The sequence below is a fragment of the Mauremys reevesii genome, linkage group 10 (assembly GCF_016161935.1).
Source record: "Mauremys reevesii isolate NIE-2019 linkage group 10, ASM1616193v1, whole genome shotgun sequence".
Classification (NCBI taxonomy): domain Eukaryota; kingdom Metazoa; phylum Chordata; order Testudines; family Geoemydidae; genus Mauremys; species Mauremys reevesii.
This window is the reverse complement of record NC_052632.1, coordinates 54,844,376-54,861,185: the sequence shown is the minus strand read 5'-3', so window position 1 is coordinate 54,861,185 and position 16,810 is coordinate 54,844,376. Positions and strand designations below refer to the sequence as shown.

At 47.6% G+C, this 16,810-nt stretch overlaps 2 protein-coding genes across 2 annotated transcripts; one reads left to right on the top strand and one right to left on the bottom strand.

Moving 5' to 3' along the window:
* Positions 1 to 1,758: 1,758 nt before the first annotated feature.
* Positions 1,759 to 5,856, bottom strand: POLR3K (RNA polymerase III subunit K). The gene is made up of 3 exons (XM_039490729.1): positions 5,713 to 5,856; positions 5,235 to 5,322; positions 1,759 to 2,301 (listed from the first exon to the last, which is right to left on the bottom strand). The coding sequence occupies exons 1-3, from the start codon at positions 5,821 to 5,823 to the stop codon at positions 2,174 to 2,176; spliced, it is 327 nt and encodes a 108-aa protein (XP_039346663.1). The 5' UTR covers positions 5,824 to 5,856; the 3' UTR covers positions 1,759 to 2,173.
* Positions 5,857 to 5,905: 49 nt separating this feature from the next.
* SNRNP25 (small nuclear ribonucleoprotein U11/U12 subunit 25) lies at positions 5,906 to 16,135 on the top strand. The gene is made up of 6 exons (XM_039490728.1): positions 5,906 to 6,048; positions 6,506 to 6,596; positions 7,996 to 8,101; positions 8,562 to 8,636; positions 11,474 to 11,536; positions 15,378 to 16,135. Exons 1-5 carry the CDS (start codon positions 5,932 to 5,934, stop codon positions 11,526 to 11,528), a joined length of 444 nt encoding a protein of 147 aa, XP_039346662.1. The 5' UTR covers positions 5,906 to 5,931; the 3' UTR covers positions 11,529 to 11,536; positions 15,378 to 16,135.
* Positions 16,136 to 16,810: the final 675 nt, after the last annotated feature.

The following is a 16,810-nucleotide window of genomic DNA, read 5'->3' as shown; positions in this document are numbered from 1 at the left end:
AGGTCTAGAATCCAAGATGGCATCAGGGAGGAGCTTAGTTATCTAAAAATAGGATAATGTAAGAGGGGAAGGAGCGAGTCAGGACATACAAATATCCTAATAAAAAGAAACTGATCTAGACAGGAACAGGAAATATGCTAATATATGGAAGCAAATTGGCTGAGCTAGACAAATTATGTTAATGAGTTGATCTTGAGCGAGCAACCAGTATATGAGGCAGACAGCAAGCAGGCTGAGACTGTAGCGAGTTAGACATTAGTGGGTTCGACAGCAGACTGAGAAGAGCAAGAGTGGCAAGACATCAAAGGAAGACAGCACTACCTAGGAAGATCAAGAAGCTTCAAAGATCATCATCAGCAGAATTTTAAGGTTGCCTTGGCAACAAACAACTGCCTGCTAGCAGCTACCTTGCCAGCAGCAGCATCAGCCATTTCACCTCCAGCTTGAAGAGAGACCACACCTGTAGAGCCTACACTCCCTAAAACTAAGACGGATCAGAAGGACCTAAGATGGTACAGAGGGAGTTTTGAATATAAATGTAAGTCTGATCTTTTCTACTTATCATTTAAGAATGTATGGCTCTGTCTGTAAATAAAGCTGGATGCCTGTGTCTTGAGTGAGATCTCCCCTACGCGTCCTGCAACCATTTGGCCAGCATTTGCAGTATTTTAAATGTTTAGTATTAAGTGTTAATGTTGATGCTAAATAAATGTTTAAATCTGTAAATACGGTAATGGTTTTTCATATATGTATATAGAGGTCATGTATACCACATTGTATTAAGTACGGGGTTAAATTGTATCACTAAAACTAAAAGCCTTTGTGCATATGGGATCCCTATATGCATGTTACATTGAAACTACTGTATTTCCTGTATGTGTTAGACATCCTATGTAGTCTGTCTTTTTATGTTGTCGTGCCGCTTTATTGTACAATTCTTAAATGTAATTCTATTGTGTTTTATTAAATCCTATGTATCTTTTCTTGCCTTATTAAACCCACTGTAACTTATGGCTTATATTAACTCCCTAAGGAATCAAAATACATCAATATAAGTTAGGTTTGAATCCTACCGTGTATCAACACAGGGATTTGCACTGGTTTCACTAGTTGCTGAAGGTTTTTTAAACACACCATTCGTTAAACCAGTGCAACTTTGAACATAGACAAGGCCTCTGTTTAAAATAAGCCTGAAAAAAGCACTGTGGTAATCCTTAGTGTCCAGCACTCAGGACCTTGATTTTGGGCCTTATGAGATGGAAGCCACCTCCACTCACACACTGGTCTCCTACCATCCAGGGACAGGAGTTAAATATTGAAACACAAAACTAAAATGACAATTCCTCTCCATCACTCTGATCATGCTCCTTGTATGCTGCATCTCTTTTCCCTCATCTTTCACCTATCTTTTTTTTCCCCTTTCATTCATAAGCAATCTAGGGCAAGGGGACAGGCTTTGTCAGCTTTCTGTACAGAGCATAAAAGCAACAAAGAATCCTGTGGCACCTTATAGACTAACAGCAGGCGCAGAGAGAGAGTGAAGACTGAAGTTTGTGAAGAAGAGTATTCACCCACCCAAAAAGCTCATGCTGCAAAACGTCTGTTAGTCTTCTATATGGTGCCACCTTTTCTTGCTTGCTACAGATCCAGACTAACACGGCTACCCCTCTGATACTTGTACAGAGCATAGTACAACAGGGCCCCAGTCCTGTGAGTTCAGTACTGATCCAGGGGAAGCATTACTCACTGAAGCAATAGTACGACGTAAACATTTTATTTGGCTGTTTCTCATCTAGATACTGACCATTCCTGTCATTTTTTGGCCTGCAATCTTAGATCACAGCTGTGGTTAGAAATAAACAATAACTTAATGCATCCCTATAAAAGAGCAGCGTTGCAGTGGGAACTGCTGAATAAATAGATTTTAGCATATAATCTCTAAACAGAGGCAGTTCTTTGTTCTAACAATGTTTGCTATCAGGAAAATGTGCAGTATATGTATAACCTTCAGCCCCTGGACCATCAGATTATGGGGAATGCCTGCACTAGCAGTAGCCAGTGTTAATTTAATATCATGCACTAGTCCATGTTACCATCTTTCATACAACCAAGCTGGGGAATTTTCAAACAAAGAGCAAAAATGATATTGAAGAACTTAAATCTGAAGCAAAAATTAGTCCCTCCACCTGTGGCCGCACTGGGCATTACAACACTTATAGAAGGTGGTCATGGGCTCATCAGCTGATCTGGTCTGAATCTGCATGAAGTAGGCACGAGGATGCTCACACTTGGGACACGGCTCTGCAAAAGAAACCAGAAGAACTCCAGTGAGTACAGCTCCCAGGGCTAGCAAAGCAATTCTTTGTTCTGCCAGGGGAGCTCACTTCTAGAGCTGCTCTATCTGAAGGGCTAGAATTCAGCCTTCCACAATCCATTCAAGAGCTATTTCAAGATGTCCACTGGCTCACTTTTTACATGATGGGAGAACTTAGATGCCAATAGATGAACTAATGCCAATGGATTTAACATGTTGAGGACTACCTGGTTTCTAAGATATGGGGGGGCACTAATGCTGCTCTCATAGCCACTGAAAGGCAGGGCCAGAAGCCACTTCTTTCCCAGGCAAAAATCTTGCAGGGTAGGGGACAGATCCCACTGGGAGTAGGGAAATGCAAGCACAGAAATGGCAACAGCTCCATGCAAGTAAGCAGCCTCAGAATATGCTGTTCAATATATTCATAAATGATTTGGAAAAAGGGGTAAACAGTGAGGTAGCAAAATTTGCAGATGATACAAAATTAAGTCCAAAGCACACTGCAAAGAGTTACAAAGGGATCTCTCAGGAGTGGATGACTGGGCAACAAAATGGCCAATGAAATTCAATTTTGATAAATGCAAAGTACTGCACATTGGACAACATAATCCCAACTATTCATATAAAATGATGGGGTCTAAATTAGCTGTTACCACTCAAGAAAGAGATCTTGGAGTCATTGTGGATAATTCTCTGAAATCATCCACTCAATGTGCAGAGGCAGTCAAAAAAGCAAACAAAACGTTAGGAACCATTAGGAAAGGGATAGACACTAAGACAAAATATAATACCACTATATAAATCCATGGTACACCCACACCTTGAATACAATGTGCAGTTTTGGTCACCCCATCTCAAAAAGATATTACAATTGGAAAAGAATAACTAAGAGGGGATGTGATAAAGATCTAGAAAATCATGACTGATGAGGAGAAAGTGAATAAGGAAGTATTATTTACTCCTTCTCATAACCAGGGCCAATCAGAGGGGGAGCCAGGAGGGCCATTTGGCCTGGGCCTCAAGCTCAAAGGGGGGGGGGGGATCAAATTTAAACACTTGTAAATTTTGTTGGCATTTGATAAGTTTCACAACTTGTTTTTATGCGCATTCCTATCAGACCAAAATGTGACACACACTCATCTTAGAGCTGCAAATTTAAGCAAATAAGAGATGTGATTTGGTAAAAGACATAATTTTTTTATCTGATATAGATTTGTCATATTAAAGAGTTAAAAATATTCATAAATATTAATATATCGGTTCTGATGGCACAAGATTAGACCGTGATGAATGTGTCCTCTCAGATCAGCTGATTATAGAAACAAACCACTACTAGTGGCTGGTGCTGGATCAAGTGCATGTTTAAAGGGAGAGTTGTTACATTTTAGTGTCTTTATAGTTTTATATCTAGTTGACTAAGGAATTAATGTGTGAGAATTCCTCATTATTATCTTCATACGGTAGCTACAAGAGGTGACTGGTTGGTTGAGCCCTAGCTTGGTAGCTTGGCCATCATCATAGGCTTTCATAGTCTATAGGCCCAGATTCAAGGTGAACATTTGTGAGGACACAAATTTGAGATTTTTGGACATTATCCCTCTGTCTGTATCCGTGTCTGTGTTTACTATACATATGTCATCCCTTTGTCTTCAGTTCAGCCTATTATATCTTGCATGCTTGAGTTTTGATTCAGTGATAAGGATAATAACCTGTTTCATTTTGTGTTCTAAATTGGTATTCCTTCATTTTAAGTCTTTTCAGCATTTGTGTACACGTTTACAGCAGAATATTTCAAGTGTGGATAGCAACATATTTACTTTAGAACATTTCCAGTGTAAATAGGCTACTTATTTACAGTAGAGCATTTCAAGTTTGGATAAGCTACTTATTTACAGCAGAACTTTTCAAATATGGTTGGCTACATGTTTCAGCTCAGTGGTCTGAGCATTGGCCTGCTAAATCCAGGGTTGTGAGCTCAGTCCTTGAGGGGGCCATTTAGGGATCTGGGGCAAAAATCTGTCAGGGATAGTACTTGGTCCTGCTGTGAAGGCAGGGGACTGGACTCAATGACCTTTCAAGGTCCCTTCCAGTTCTATGAGATAGGTATATCTCCATCTAATAAAACAGCTATGAAAGACATTTTGTAGTTAGCTTGCATTGTATTTTTTACATCGTGATTTACCTCTTCCTAGAGTCCTTGTTCCTCCTTTTTCTCCACTTTTGCCTTACTCATTTTTGTAATTTGTATATCATCTGTGAGCTCCCTCTGAAAACTCTTTTTTTGGTGCCTTATTTTCTTTTCATGTGTCGTCATTTTTTATTTTTATTATGGCTAGGGGCCTCAAAAACTGGAAGTGGCCCCCGCCTCTCTGGACCTCTGAGAGGGCCTGCTCATAACACAAGAACTAGGGGTCACCCAATGAAATTAATAGGCAGCAGGTTTAAAACAAAAGGGAGTGTTTCTTCACATAACACAGTCAACCTGTGGAACTCATACTAGGGCATGTTGTGAAGGCCAAAACTATAAGGGGTTTCAAAAAAGAGTTAGAGGACAGATCCATCAATGGCTATTCGGTAAGATGGGCAGGGACACACCCCCATTCTCTGAATGGCTCTAGCCTCTGACTGCCGGAAGCTGGGACTGGATGACAGGGGATAGATCACTTGATAATTCCCCTGTTCTGTTCACGCCCTCTGAAGCACCTGGCACTGGCCACTATCAGAAGTCAGGATCCTGGGCTAGATGGACGGTTCTTGTACTGGAGAGAGGCTGGGAGCCGGCTTGCCGGGAGCTGTTCCCTGACTCAGCTTGTCCCTCATGCACTGGCTCAGCTCCCAGCCATGCCAGGAGGGCCCAATGTCCCCAGCAGTGGGGGGGCCAACCAGGCATCACCAGCCGAGCCCCGAGGGCGATGCTCACCTGCCGTGGAGTCCACGTTCTCCCACGCTGCAGCACCACCCAGCACGTCATCCACCTCCTTCAGCTTCGGGTACTTCCGGCTGCTCACCTGTGGGGCACACAGGCCGTGAGGCTCCAGCCAGCCCCAACCTGGATTTCACCCAGGCGGCCTGGGTGGGAGGTGCCTCCCTCCATAGCATGAGCCACGCCCACATCAGCCCCGCGTCACAGCGACCAGCTCCGCCCCCAGCAGACCCCTCAGGCCAGGCTCCGCCCACAGCAACCAGCTCCACCCCCAGCAGACCCCCCTCAGGCCAGGCCCCGCTCCGCAGCGCCCAGCTCCGCCCCCAGCAGGCCACTCAGGCCAGGCCCCCAGGCTCTGATTGGTTGCTCTGCCCCAGGAGGCGGGCTTTTGGGCCTGGCAGTCCCCGCCCACCGAAGCACAGGCCTCGCCAGGGGAGGCGGCAGCAGGGGGCACTGCCACCAGCGGGGGGGGTACCTTGCGCGTGACGTTGCGCACGTAGGGACACGTGGTGCAGGCGAAGCGGTGGCATCTCGCGCCTTCCTCAGCCACCAGCACGTTCCCGCAGGCCGGGCAGAACAGCAGCATTTTCCGCTTCCGGGTCACGTTGCAGCCCCGCCTCTTCCCTTCTCCGGGTCACGGGAAGCTCCGCCCGCGCTCAGGTCCCGGCTCCTGGCGAGTCGCGCGTGCGGGCTGATGGCGGAGCCGGGCCCCGAGGAGGAGGAGCTGGCGCACGCCGAGGTGCTCGAGCTGTTCCAGGAGGGGCTGGCCCGCCTCGTGCAGGACCCGCTGCTCTGCGACCTCCCCGTGCAGGTGCCGCTCGCCCCCCGCGCGGAGCCCCCCCCGCCCTGGCAGCGCCAAGCCCCGCCCCCACCGGCATTGTGCGGCGTCACGCCACTGCGTCACTCCCTCCCCTCCCCCCGCTCTGGGGCGAGCCGGACAGGAGCTGGGGGCGTGTCCCGGTCCCGGCCGAGCCCACGTGACTGCCGGAGGCGGGGCCCTGGAGAATGGGGGGTTGGGCGTAGGGCGGGGCAAGGCCCTGGAGGAGCTTGGGGGCGCAGGTGGGTTCTGGGCATGGGCCGTCATGGGGAGGGCAGAGCCCTGGAGAAAGGGGGGGTGGGTGCGGGAGAGGAAGAGGACGGGGGGCAAGAGGGCAGAGCCCCATGGCTGCCGGTGTCAGATGCTTTGAGCCACACCCGTCAGAGCACTAACAGGGCTGTGGGGAGCAAGGTGCACCTGGTGGTTCATCTGCCTTTCACTTCCTGGACAGGTCACTGTGGAGGAAATCAATTCTCAGATTGCGCTGGAGTATGGCCAAGCCATGACGGTGCGGGTGTGCAAGGCGGATGAAGAAGTTATGCGTAAGTCCCCTGACATGCTTCTCACCCTACCCCCAGCGCCCTATGCAGACTGTCGGGGTTGTGTTGGGAGTCTCTCTGGGTATGTCTACACTGCAATAAAAAGTCCACAGCACTGAGTCTGAGTCCAGGACAGTTGCCTCTGGCTTGCAGGGCTCAGACTGTGGGGCTAAAAATTGCAGCATAGACTTTTGGGCTCAAACTGGAGCATGGGCTCTGAGACCTACCCTTCTTGTGGGTGGGTGGCTATGGGTCTTTTATTGCAGAGTAGACATATCATCTAAGATCACACTGACGGCCTGTCATAGATCACTGGCCAGATCTTTGATCTAAAGTGAAGGGAGGGGCTACAAGCCCAGAGAAGTGGGTCTGCTCCCATATGCTACTTCAGGGGTTGTGTAGGGCCTGCCCCTACATACATGTATGCATGACATGTATTTGCCATGTTAAATGGCACATGCAGGGACCATGCTGAATCATCTCCCTTGAAAAATCTCAGGCACCATCTTAGAGCTCTGGAGCATTGGTCAGTTAGAAGTTGGAGCGGGGGGAGAGTGGTAGACCTAGCTGGGGTAGTTTCTTGCAGTTAAGTGGCACTGGGCATGTGTGCAGCCTCCTACTGAAGCCAGGCTGCGGTGGGGTTGGATCTGGGGAGGACGCTGAGACCAAGGTTCAGTTCCCACATCTTCTCTTGCCACTTGATTAGTGCCTATCCCACTGCTTAGCTCACTGTGAGGTGACCTTCCCTAGCCAGTGTAGGGGTGGCATTGATGGGCTGCAGGGGATGGGTTTTGAATGGGATCAGAAGGTTGAGGAGGAGTTCTAGGAAATTCAATCCAGTACACTTAAGTATTGAGCCAGCTAGTAAGCCAGTGCAGCAGGTGCTGTGTCTGAGGTTGGGCAAACCCCTCCACATGGCACCCTACCATGGTGATATTGTGAAGGGGGCTAGATTGGTAAACTCCTTGTCATGCAGGGCTCTGAATACTGCCAGCAGGGTATCAGAGTGCGGTAGCTTAGTGCCTTCTCACCAGGCCCATGCAGCCCAAACCATCTTCTGAGTCAGACACACAGGTGCTGTGATGCAATAAAGTAAAAAACTCCTGTGCGGTAGTTGATACAGCCAGGCAGACTCATCCCTCCCTCACTTCTCACCAGCTGCCAAGCTGGCTTTGTATCATCCAGTTCCCAGCCCTATGCAGTTGTGGCACAGGCTTTTGGACTGGAGCATTAAGGAAAGCCAGTCCTAGTGTTGCTATTTGTGGAGAATGAAGAGCACAAAGCAACTCCACTGAAAGTGCAGCTTCCAACAGGTGAGGGCGGGGTCTGGGAGCTGGAGCTCTGCCTCCCTTCGGACAGCATCTCTGGGACCATTGCCAGGTGACAGTCTTTTCCCTTTTAGCTGTAGTAGTGGTACAGAATGCCAGTGTCCTGGACCTGAAGAAAGCTATCCAGCGATATGTTCAGCTGAAGCAGGAGCGGGAAGGGGGCATACAGCACATTAGCTGGTGAGTTGGGGGCTCCCCAGGGGAAAAGGGGTGCTATGGGCAATCTGATGCACCTTGATACTACCGTTTCTCCTACAACAAGAGGAGTGTAAATCAGCCACCCACACAATCCTGTTCATTTCCTTTTGTCTCTGAGGCGCGTAAATCCCGGCCTTCATTTGTGTTATCAACCCAAGAGACATAACTGCAGGTGGAATCCCTTGTAAAGCACATGTGGGGCAGTAAGAGCCTGAAGGCCCTAGCTGCTCTGTCACTCCACTCTGGACTGACCTGTGATAGCTGGGAACAGAGCGGGATTTCACTCCTTTCATATTTCGGGTACCTCAGGGAGCAGCACTTGCGCTCACTGAGTCATGTTCATTGCTGTCTCCTCTGTGCTGTCATCCTTATTCTCTGATCCTTTGTGGGTTGCTGCTGTTCCTGCTGCCCTCTCTTAAATCACAGAATTTTGTCTTTACAGGACGTACGTATGGAGAACATATCACTTAACCTTTGCTGGAGAGAAAATGACAGATGACAAAAAGAAGCTGCGAGAGTAAGTAGCAGGATTTTTCTATCTTCACTGAGCCTGTGGGGACTAGGAGGAGGCCTGGCTTGTCAGATTGCATGTCTGTAAAATGTTTGTGCATGCAAAGGCTGGTCTTGTCCCTTTGATTCTGGTTAGATTTTCCAATGGAAAGCTTGAGAAGTGTGACTGCATTGCCTCATGGAGTGCTCCCAGGGTTGGTGTCACGTGAGCGAACTAGCTGCACATCTCTCCCTGACCTGGGCTCAGGCACATGTTTTCTCCCTGGGGGAATCTGTGACCAGTGAGATTGACTAACAGCCTCCTTAAAACAGTGTTTTTAGCTAACCACTGCAACAAAACAATGAAAGAGAGGGAGATTTTTCTAACAATAAACAGCCAACAGGCGTATTGAGTCTCATCTAGTCTTATGATTTTCTATATGCTCAGTTAGACAGGCTTTCCTCTTCAGTTACAGGAACAAAACAGAAGCCACTTATATTCCTCCAACCAGACCAGAACCTCCTGTGTCTTTGGGTTTCCCATTTGGGTTCCCTCTTGTTCAGACGGTTCCCACAAAAGCGGGCTAGAACCATTAAGGCTACTTCTCTGGCTTGGTCTCTTAATGAACCGCAGCAGAGGTGATTTGGTGACTATTAGTAAGGGGTTCTCTTAGAAAGGCCTCTCTCCATAGGTTGGTTAGCCCCGCTATGCAGGGTGAAAGATCCTGCCCCACTTATGATACACCACTGACAGATCTAGAGCCAACATTTATAATTATTATTAAAGGGACACCACCCCCCGTGTCTCAGTGCCTGTTTCTCACTCTCCGGGCTCTCCTCATAGGGTATGGCTACACTTACAAATCTGCAGCGCTGGTAGTTGCAGCGCTGGTCGTCCAACTGTGCAGGGCCAGCGCTGGTGTGTGGCCACACTCACAGCTACCAGCGCTGGTGTGTGGCCACATTTGCAGCGCTGTTGGTAGTGATGCATTATGGGAAGCTATCCCAGCATTCAAGTGGCAGCAACGTGCTTTTCAAAAGAGGGGGGTGGGGTGGGGCGTAGTGTGACAGGGAGCGGGCGAGAGAGAGAGAGTGGATTTTTGGAGCCAACACTGTGTGTTACCTTCCTGCCTTGAAAAATCAGAACATGTTCCTGATCCCTTACCCTTAACTCTTAACTGCAAACAGCCTGCAGCCAACGGACTCCCTCTCTCCCCTCTGCCCTGTTTCTGTCAAGCAAACACTCACTCCCTGCCTGCCTCATTATCTCATTTGATTGTTCACAGATTGATCACAGCAAACAGGAGCTGTGTTTGTAGATAAGCAGCTCCGGATCAACGGAGCTACAGAGCTCTGAGTTCACAACAAAACAAAGAGAGGCTGCATAACAAAACAAAAAGAGTAATTTATAAAAGCATTCTGGGATATCTGCTAATACCCTGGAGGCCAATAACAGCGCTGGTGTGTGGCCACACTTGATGACCAGCGCTGCAATCTTTATTCCCCATGCTGAGCCAGGTGTACGGCCAGCGCTGCAGCCAGGGAGTTGCAGCGCTGGATGTGCCCTGCAGGTGTGGACACTTACTAATTGCAGTGCTGGAAAGCCTCCACCAGCGCTGCAACTCGCAAGTGTAGCCATACCCGTAGTGTGCATTACTTCATGCTCTTGGAGAGAGCTCAGTGGGGAGCGTGTATAACAATACAATATGTTGACTTGATGTTTCGAAGTCAGCAAACCTTGAAGTTCAACAGAGCAGCCATGAGTCCTTTCTCCTGGTGAAAAGCTATTTCCTTGATTCGCAGTTACTGAGAGTAGGTTCTGCATTCCCCAGGCTATTTCTGTTTCCAGAGCACCAACCACAGGTATGCATGGTGCTTCCCAGATAAATGACAAACACTCTGCCCTGAGGGGCTCAGTTTAAATTAGCCTGACAACACCATAGATGCCAACAGACCAAGGGGAAAAGAGGCAGGGGGGTTACTTTTCCTCAGGGAGCAGGATGCATGTGTGGTGGGGCTGCGAGGGCAGAAATTAGCTGGGACCAGGGGTAAGTAAGTCTGTTTTCTGCTGTGATTTAACGGGCACTGAGGCATCCAGGATAAGATGAGGACAGGGAGCAGAGCAAGGAGCTGTGCCACTGGTTGAGAGGCTGAAGGGAGAGGTAGGATGGGAGTCATGATAACACAGGAAGAGGGAGTGGAATAGAAGGCAGCAGGCATACCAAGGATGAGTGTGGAAAACAGGCTCCTGGCCCTGCTCAGTGTTATGTCACTGGGGATCTAAGTAAAGAAGTTTACAAACCATCCCAGCTCTACACACAGTCAGTAACACGAGAAGAAGGGAGCAGCGCCAGCACCTGCTGCATTCTCTAGCTATTACACACACTCTGGCACTGGGCACACTGGAGCCAATCAGTTTGGACGAATAAAATTGGCAACCTCCGTGCACAGATTGAAGGGGAAAGGCATGTCTCCTAAATACTGTATGCAGATTGGTGTGTGCAAGAAATGCCTTTGCTACAAAAAAAACAACCTTCCCGCCCCCTCTCCATCAACACTGCCATGCATGCATGATTCTCCCACGGGGGACAGGATGAGAGAGAATGAGGTGCATGTGATAGATGTTAGTCATGTAACTTAATGCATTGCATGACTGCAGGCCCTGAGTTACTGCAGTGATGGGGTGGGAAGCTGGATAAATGGACTAGAATTCTCTGGTCACATGACTATTTGGTGTCCTGCCAATAACATGGTGCCCGTGTCTCTCTTTTAAAGCATGGACTCTGACAGGTGAGGAGGAGTGTGTGGGCTGGGGGCATATAAAGGTTTGTTCCTGGGCATATAACAGCATAACTCTCTATGCAGGTACGGCATCAGAAATCGTGATGAGGTCTGCTTTATAAAGAAGCTTCGAAAGTGACCTGTAAGGTATGTCCTAAAGCTTCCTGCACACATTCTGTAAGCTTATATCTTCTTTAATCCAGGACCATAGTGCTTGTGCTCGTGGAGGCCAACGCTGCAACTGTCAGCTCCTGGAGTGCTCAGAGTTGTTGCTGTATCCCAATCACATTCAGCCGCTTGTCCTACTACATTTCCAGGTCTCAGTCACATAGGCTGGAGTGAGGCTGAGTGGGCAGACGTGCCTCATTGTTAGGCACTGCGGCTGTTACTGATATCAATGGGATTAGTTACCTCCCCCCAATAGTATTTTCAGTTAATAAAAACTGTTCTCTGAAGCAGCACTTTAATTTAATGACAGTGGGTGATTTATTAATGTTGATATGGTTAAAAAAAATTCTTGACGCATTTCCCAGATATCCTTAATTCTGAGCCACAAGATTATAGTAGGACAGCAGTTCTAGTTCAGTTAAGGTCAAGAGTCACCTACTGTTTAAAACACACCTATTCTAAATACTCTAAAATCCACAGGGCGACGTGAATTGTTAGACATTTCTGTGCCTTGCGGAGACGGGTGCATTCAGGGTAGGGTTAGTGATCCAGATTTGGGCTCATTTGAGGCAAGGGTCCCTTCCCAAAATATCAGCTGTTTACAAAAATCATCTGTTTTTTATTTTTATTTTTTTGCCCATACTTCGGGCTCAGTCTTGCTTCTTTATAAACAGACCTCATCCTGATTTTTGGTGCTGTACTTGAAGAGAGAATTATGCTGTTATATGCCCAGGAACAAACACTTTCATATCACCCAAACTGGTGTTGCCCCCTGGTTGTATCCCCTTCCCATTTGGGGAATCAGTATTGAAAAAGTTACTGAGTAAAGTACACTACTCCAGCGTGGGTTGGCCCAAAGAGCAAAATGTGTAAGGGCAGCAATCCTAGGGCTCTGCTGAAACCAGAGAGTTTGCAGGCAGACTGTTGTGACAATAACTGGGTCGCTCAAGGGGTCATGCTGTGGTAATTGAACCTGAGCTGCAGCCATGTACTGAGAGTTTGAGCCCTTTCCTTGGCAGCTGTCAGAGAATGCATGTTGTGCACACTAGTTGCTCTCTACCTGCATTCTGCAGGGATCCTTTTGAAAGTTTGGCCCTGAGACCAAAATTTCTGGTTTAAGAGCAATATTGTCAAGTGCTGTAAAATCCACATGCAGCCTCGGTTTTAGTTTAGAAGTATTGTCAAGAAAATTAGCGTTAATTAAATATAGGGCAGATGAGACTCTAGTAAGCAATAAGGATAATGAAATCCTGATGCATGCCCCTCCACCCTTTTCCTGTACAACGGAACTGAGTGTGATCAAAGAAAAGCAAGTGGCTGGGCCATTTAGTCAAGGGGATCCTGATACACTGCCCACCTAACATGAGCTGCTGCTAACACTTTCAGATTCTTAAAACTTTTGGGGGGCAGAGATAGGAGGGTGGGATGTGGTGTCAGAGCAGTGCCAGGAAGTTGGGGGGGTTCAAGCTGGGGGCTCTGCCCTTTTGCCAACCTTTGATTGTTAGGACTGTGCTCTGGCATAGCTACTGAGGGGCCAGCCCACCACTGGACAGCAGCCTTTACAAGTGTCAGGACCCATCCCAAATGCTGTTTTTTGAAAACCCAGTTTGATGATTAGAGCTTGGATGAAAAACTGGGATTCCAAAGATGTAATTATACTAATTTTATTATGATTCCTCCATGAATAAGGGATTGTCCTCGGAGACCTTTGCTTTCTGGGTGCTCAGATGCACTGACAGAATCATGAGAGAGGAAATTTAGGCACCTTCCATCTTCTTGAAATTCTTCAGTCAACCAGAACCAATGGAGGCCACAGGGGCAGAGTCTGACTCTTTCAGACCTTGAAACCGAAGTCTGAACAGATCCAGAGGTCTAGCCTCAAGGGCTTCCTTAAGCAGAGGACGTTGCAGACAAATCTCTCTGTACTTGTGGGCTCTAGGAGTGAAAGTCTGACAGATCAGATACCCAAAAGGCAAGTGGCCTTCTCCCAGAGACTTCAGGTACAGTAACTCCTCACTTGAAGTCATCCTGGTTAATGTTGTTCAGTTAGAGAACACGCTCATTTAAAGTTGTGCAGTGTTCCATTATAACTCTGTTTGGCAGGTGCCTGCTTTGTCCCCTGCTTGCAGAAAGAGCAGCCCATTGGAGCTAGCTGGTGGGGGCTTGGAACCAGGATAGACCAGCAGCCCCACTATCAGCTCCCCTAACTTCCCTGTGCAGCAGCTGCCCAGAAGGCTATCAATTGCCAGCAGTTCAGCTGTCCCACCCCCCACTACCATGTGCTGCTCCTGCCCTCTGCCTTGGAGCTGCTCCTCGGAGCCTCCTGCTTGCTGGGGGAGGTAGAGTAATGTCAGGGTGTCCCCCTCTCCCCTGCTTCTGCCCCCCACTTACCCCATTTCCATAGAGAAGGGTGTGGGGAGACAGAGGGAGCATGCTCACAGCAGCTGCTCTCAACTTGATCAACTTAGAGACAGATGTGCATTTCCCCTTTTTATCTGCCATGCTGTCTCCCCTCCCTCCATTTGTTCTTCCTTGTAGAGTGTGAGGCAACATTAACATGTTAACCCTTGAGGGCTCAGTGGCGTGCTAGTTCATCATTTAGCAGTAAGGCATTCCCTGGGAAGTATCCCACCCTCTGACTCCTCCACCTCAACCAAGCTTCACAGTCATCATTGCTGTGTATAGTATTAAATTGTTTGTTTAAAACTTATACACTGTGTGTGTGTGTGTGTGTATAGATTTATATATATATAATAATCTTGTCTGGTGAAAAAAATTTCCCTGGAACCTAGCGCTGCCCCCCCCCCCCTTTACATTAATTCTTGTGGGGAAAATTAGATTCACTTACAGTTGCATTTTCAGGAACATAACTACAATCTTAAGTGAGGAGTTACTGTACTTGGGTGTCTGATACTGAGAATACAGCTGGGCAGCAAGCACACCTTTTAAACCCCAGCTTCCTTTACTTTTTTGGTTCTATCATACCCCAGAACCAGACACCCTAACTATTCACTATGAGGGAACACTGATTTTTTTGGAGGAAACAAGTCTCCAGCTCTGAGGAGACCAGAGTTCATATCTGTCCAGGCACGCAGTTGGAAGGAACTGAGGTGGGGAGGGCATTCTGCCCCCCTTCTATAATCTCTCCTTCAGTACCTTGGGGAGACTGAGGGGCAGTGTGTCTGGCTAGTAAAGGCACAGAAGGTGGCACAGTACCCGTAAGTGGGAATATGCAGTGCCACTTGTAGAACTAAATGTTCTGTAAGGCCACTGGGCAACTGTAACTCTTTGTTAATGAAGATTGTGGTCAGTTAATGTAGTTAAAATGCTTTCAGACAGTATGAGTATTTTCAACAATGTAACAAGTGTATGGTGTGTGCTTACTAAACAGGTCCAGTGTCTGGCTGGCATTTAATCTATGGTGGCCAAAATTGTCAGTCTTGGCCGATTAAAGTTAGGCACCTGAATCCATATCCCTGCATCTAATAAAGTGAACTGGTTTTCCAAAAGCCAAAGGAAGCAGCAGCACTACACCACCAGGCTGCTCATCTAGGTGCCTAACTTTAGTTACCAAGATTAAAAAAAAATATCATGCAACCAAAACAAATTTTTGTAAGTGCCAAGCTCCTAGTAATTGATGTAGGAAACATTGTGCCTGATACAGGATTCTTGATTGTTCTAGGGTAACTATAAATAAAACACAGCAACATACACCACTCAGAGTGCCAAGCTGGTGCACAAGGTCGCTTGCCAGCCCAGCTGGCCTGTGGAAAGCGTGGAGGCAGTAGCAATATCTTAATTTCAAACTCTTTGATTACAGCTCCAGTTTTTCTGCCTGAAAAGGACTAAGTCCAGGTTGTTACTGGAGCAGGACCAGCCTGCAGATTCAGCATCTTTCCAGAAGAGAAACTTGTGGCATTTCAAAGAGCAAATGCAGGAGGCAATGAAAATTCTCTGGTAGGTTAGTGTTTGAATGTGGTGTTCGCTTTTGCTGTGCCCTGGCTCTGAAGGACAAATGGTGCATTTTGATGCTTCTCAGAGCCCTCTGAAGTTCTGTCTGCTGGAACTTGATGCCACCATAGGCACAACCACAAATAAAGGACTAAGCCTAATAATTTATGCAGCTGTCTTGACCAGACTTTGGTCATGAGGAAACACACTGAAGAAATCCAGACCACAGAGAGGCTATATTGATCTTGAGCTACTGCTAGCTTAAAAAATGGATATGGTGAAATTGGATATTGTCTCTTAAGAAGCCATAAACAGTGGCATGAGGCCTTGAGCCCAGAAGATGGGAATCAGACCAACAGCAGCTAGAGAGCACGCATGTAGTGAGAGGACTGGCCTGTATGGAAAACCAAGGCTTTTGTTGCTTTTGTCCTGCCCTACCTCAAGGAGCTTGCTCCCTTAGTGAGATAGGCAGGATGTGATGGCCTCGGAACAAGGAACTGGCATCTATAAAAGAAGATGAGGCAGCAGTTCCATGTTGCAGAATGCCAGCCTGTGTGTGTTTATTAAATGTAATTTATTTAAAGATGGTGTGATGGGTTTGAAGGAAGTGGAAGGCATATAGGAGCAGGAGTCATCCTGTTCCTACAACTATGAGAATTTAAACATTTTGGAAGAATTCTCTGAAGGTTCTCACCCAGCTGCGCCACCTTGCTAGAAAACCTCTAAAGTCCAGGATATCTATGGTAGCATTCTCTGAAGTGCTTCCAGTTCCACGCACAGGGCCAGATAGAACTGCAGGGGCTCAGTGTGCAGATGGGCCCCTAGTGTAGGGAGGAGGGTTTTAGATGTATTAGGAACTGGGGAAAGGAGGAGCCTATACAGGAAGGATGGGCTCCAACGAAACCACAATGGAACCAGACTGCTGGTATGTAAAATTAAAAAGGTTGTAGAGTTGTTGTTAAACTGAGGGCTGGGGGATAGCCAGCAAGTTCAGAGAGACACATCCCTTAGGGGAGGAACTGTTAACAGGGATGCTCTATAGCAGTGGCCCCCAAACTTTTCAGGGTCATACCCCCTCTTACCTCTGTTCCCCCTGAGCTGGGGGGGTGGAGCCCAGGGCACAGGGCTGGCAGATGGGTACCACTCCCCCTGGGGGTTGGCCTGGGCCTCAGCTGTGTCCCCCCAAACAGTCATCCAAGCCCCATAGTTTGGGGACCTCTGCTCTATAGCCTAGTAAAGAGGAGAGGACAGAAGTTCATAAAGTACAGATAGGATCTAGAGAGAAACAGGACATTGAAAGAG

Excerpts from the sequence above, each read along its gene's own strand:
- SNRNP25 (XM_039490728.1), top strand. The coding sequence starts at position 5,932 with ATGGCGGAGCCGGGCCCCGAGGAGGAGGAGCTGGCGCACGCCGAGGTG. Across the intron at positions 6,049-6,505 it reads TCTGCGACCTCCCCGTGCAG|GTCACTGTGGAGGAAATCAA; the intron begins GTGCCGCTCGCC and ends CTTCCTGGACAG. Across the intron at positions 8,637-11,473 it reads GACAAAAAGAAGCTGCGAGA|GTACGGCATCAGAAATCGTG; the intron begins GTAAGTAGCAGG and ends CTCTCTATGCAG.
- POLR3K (XM_039490729.1), bottom strand. The coding sequence starts at position 5,823 with ATGCTGCTGTTCTGCCCGGCCTGCGGGAACGTGCTGGTGGCTGAGGAA. Across the intron at positions 5,323-5,712 it reads TGCGCAACGTCACGCGCAAG|GTGAGCAGCCGGAAGTACCC; the intron begins GTACCCCCCCCG and ends TGTGCCCCACAG. Across the intron at positions 2,302-5,234 it reads GAACGTGGACTCCACGGCAG|AGCCGTGTCCCAAGTGTGAG; the intron begins GTGAGCATCGCC and ends TTTCTTTTGCAG.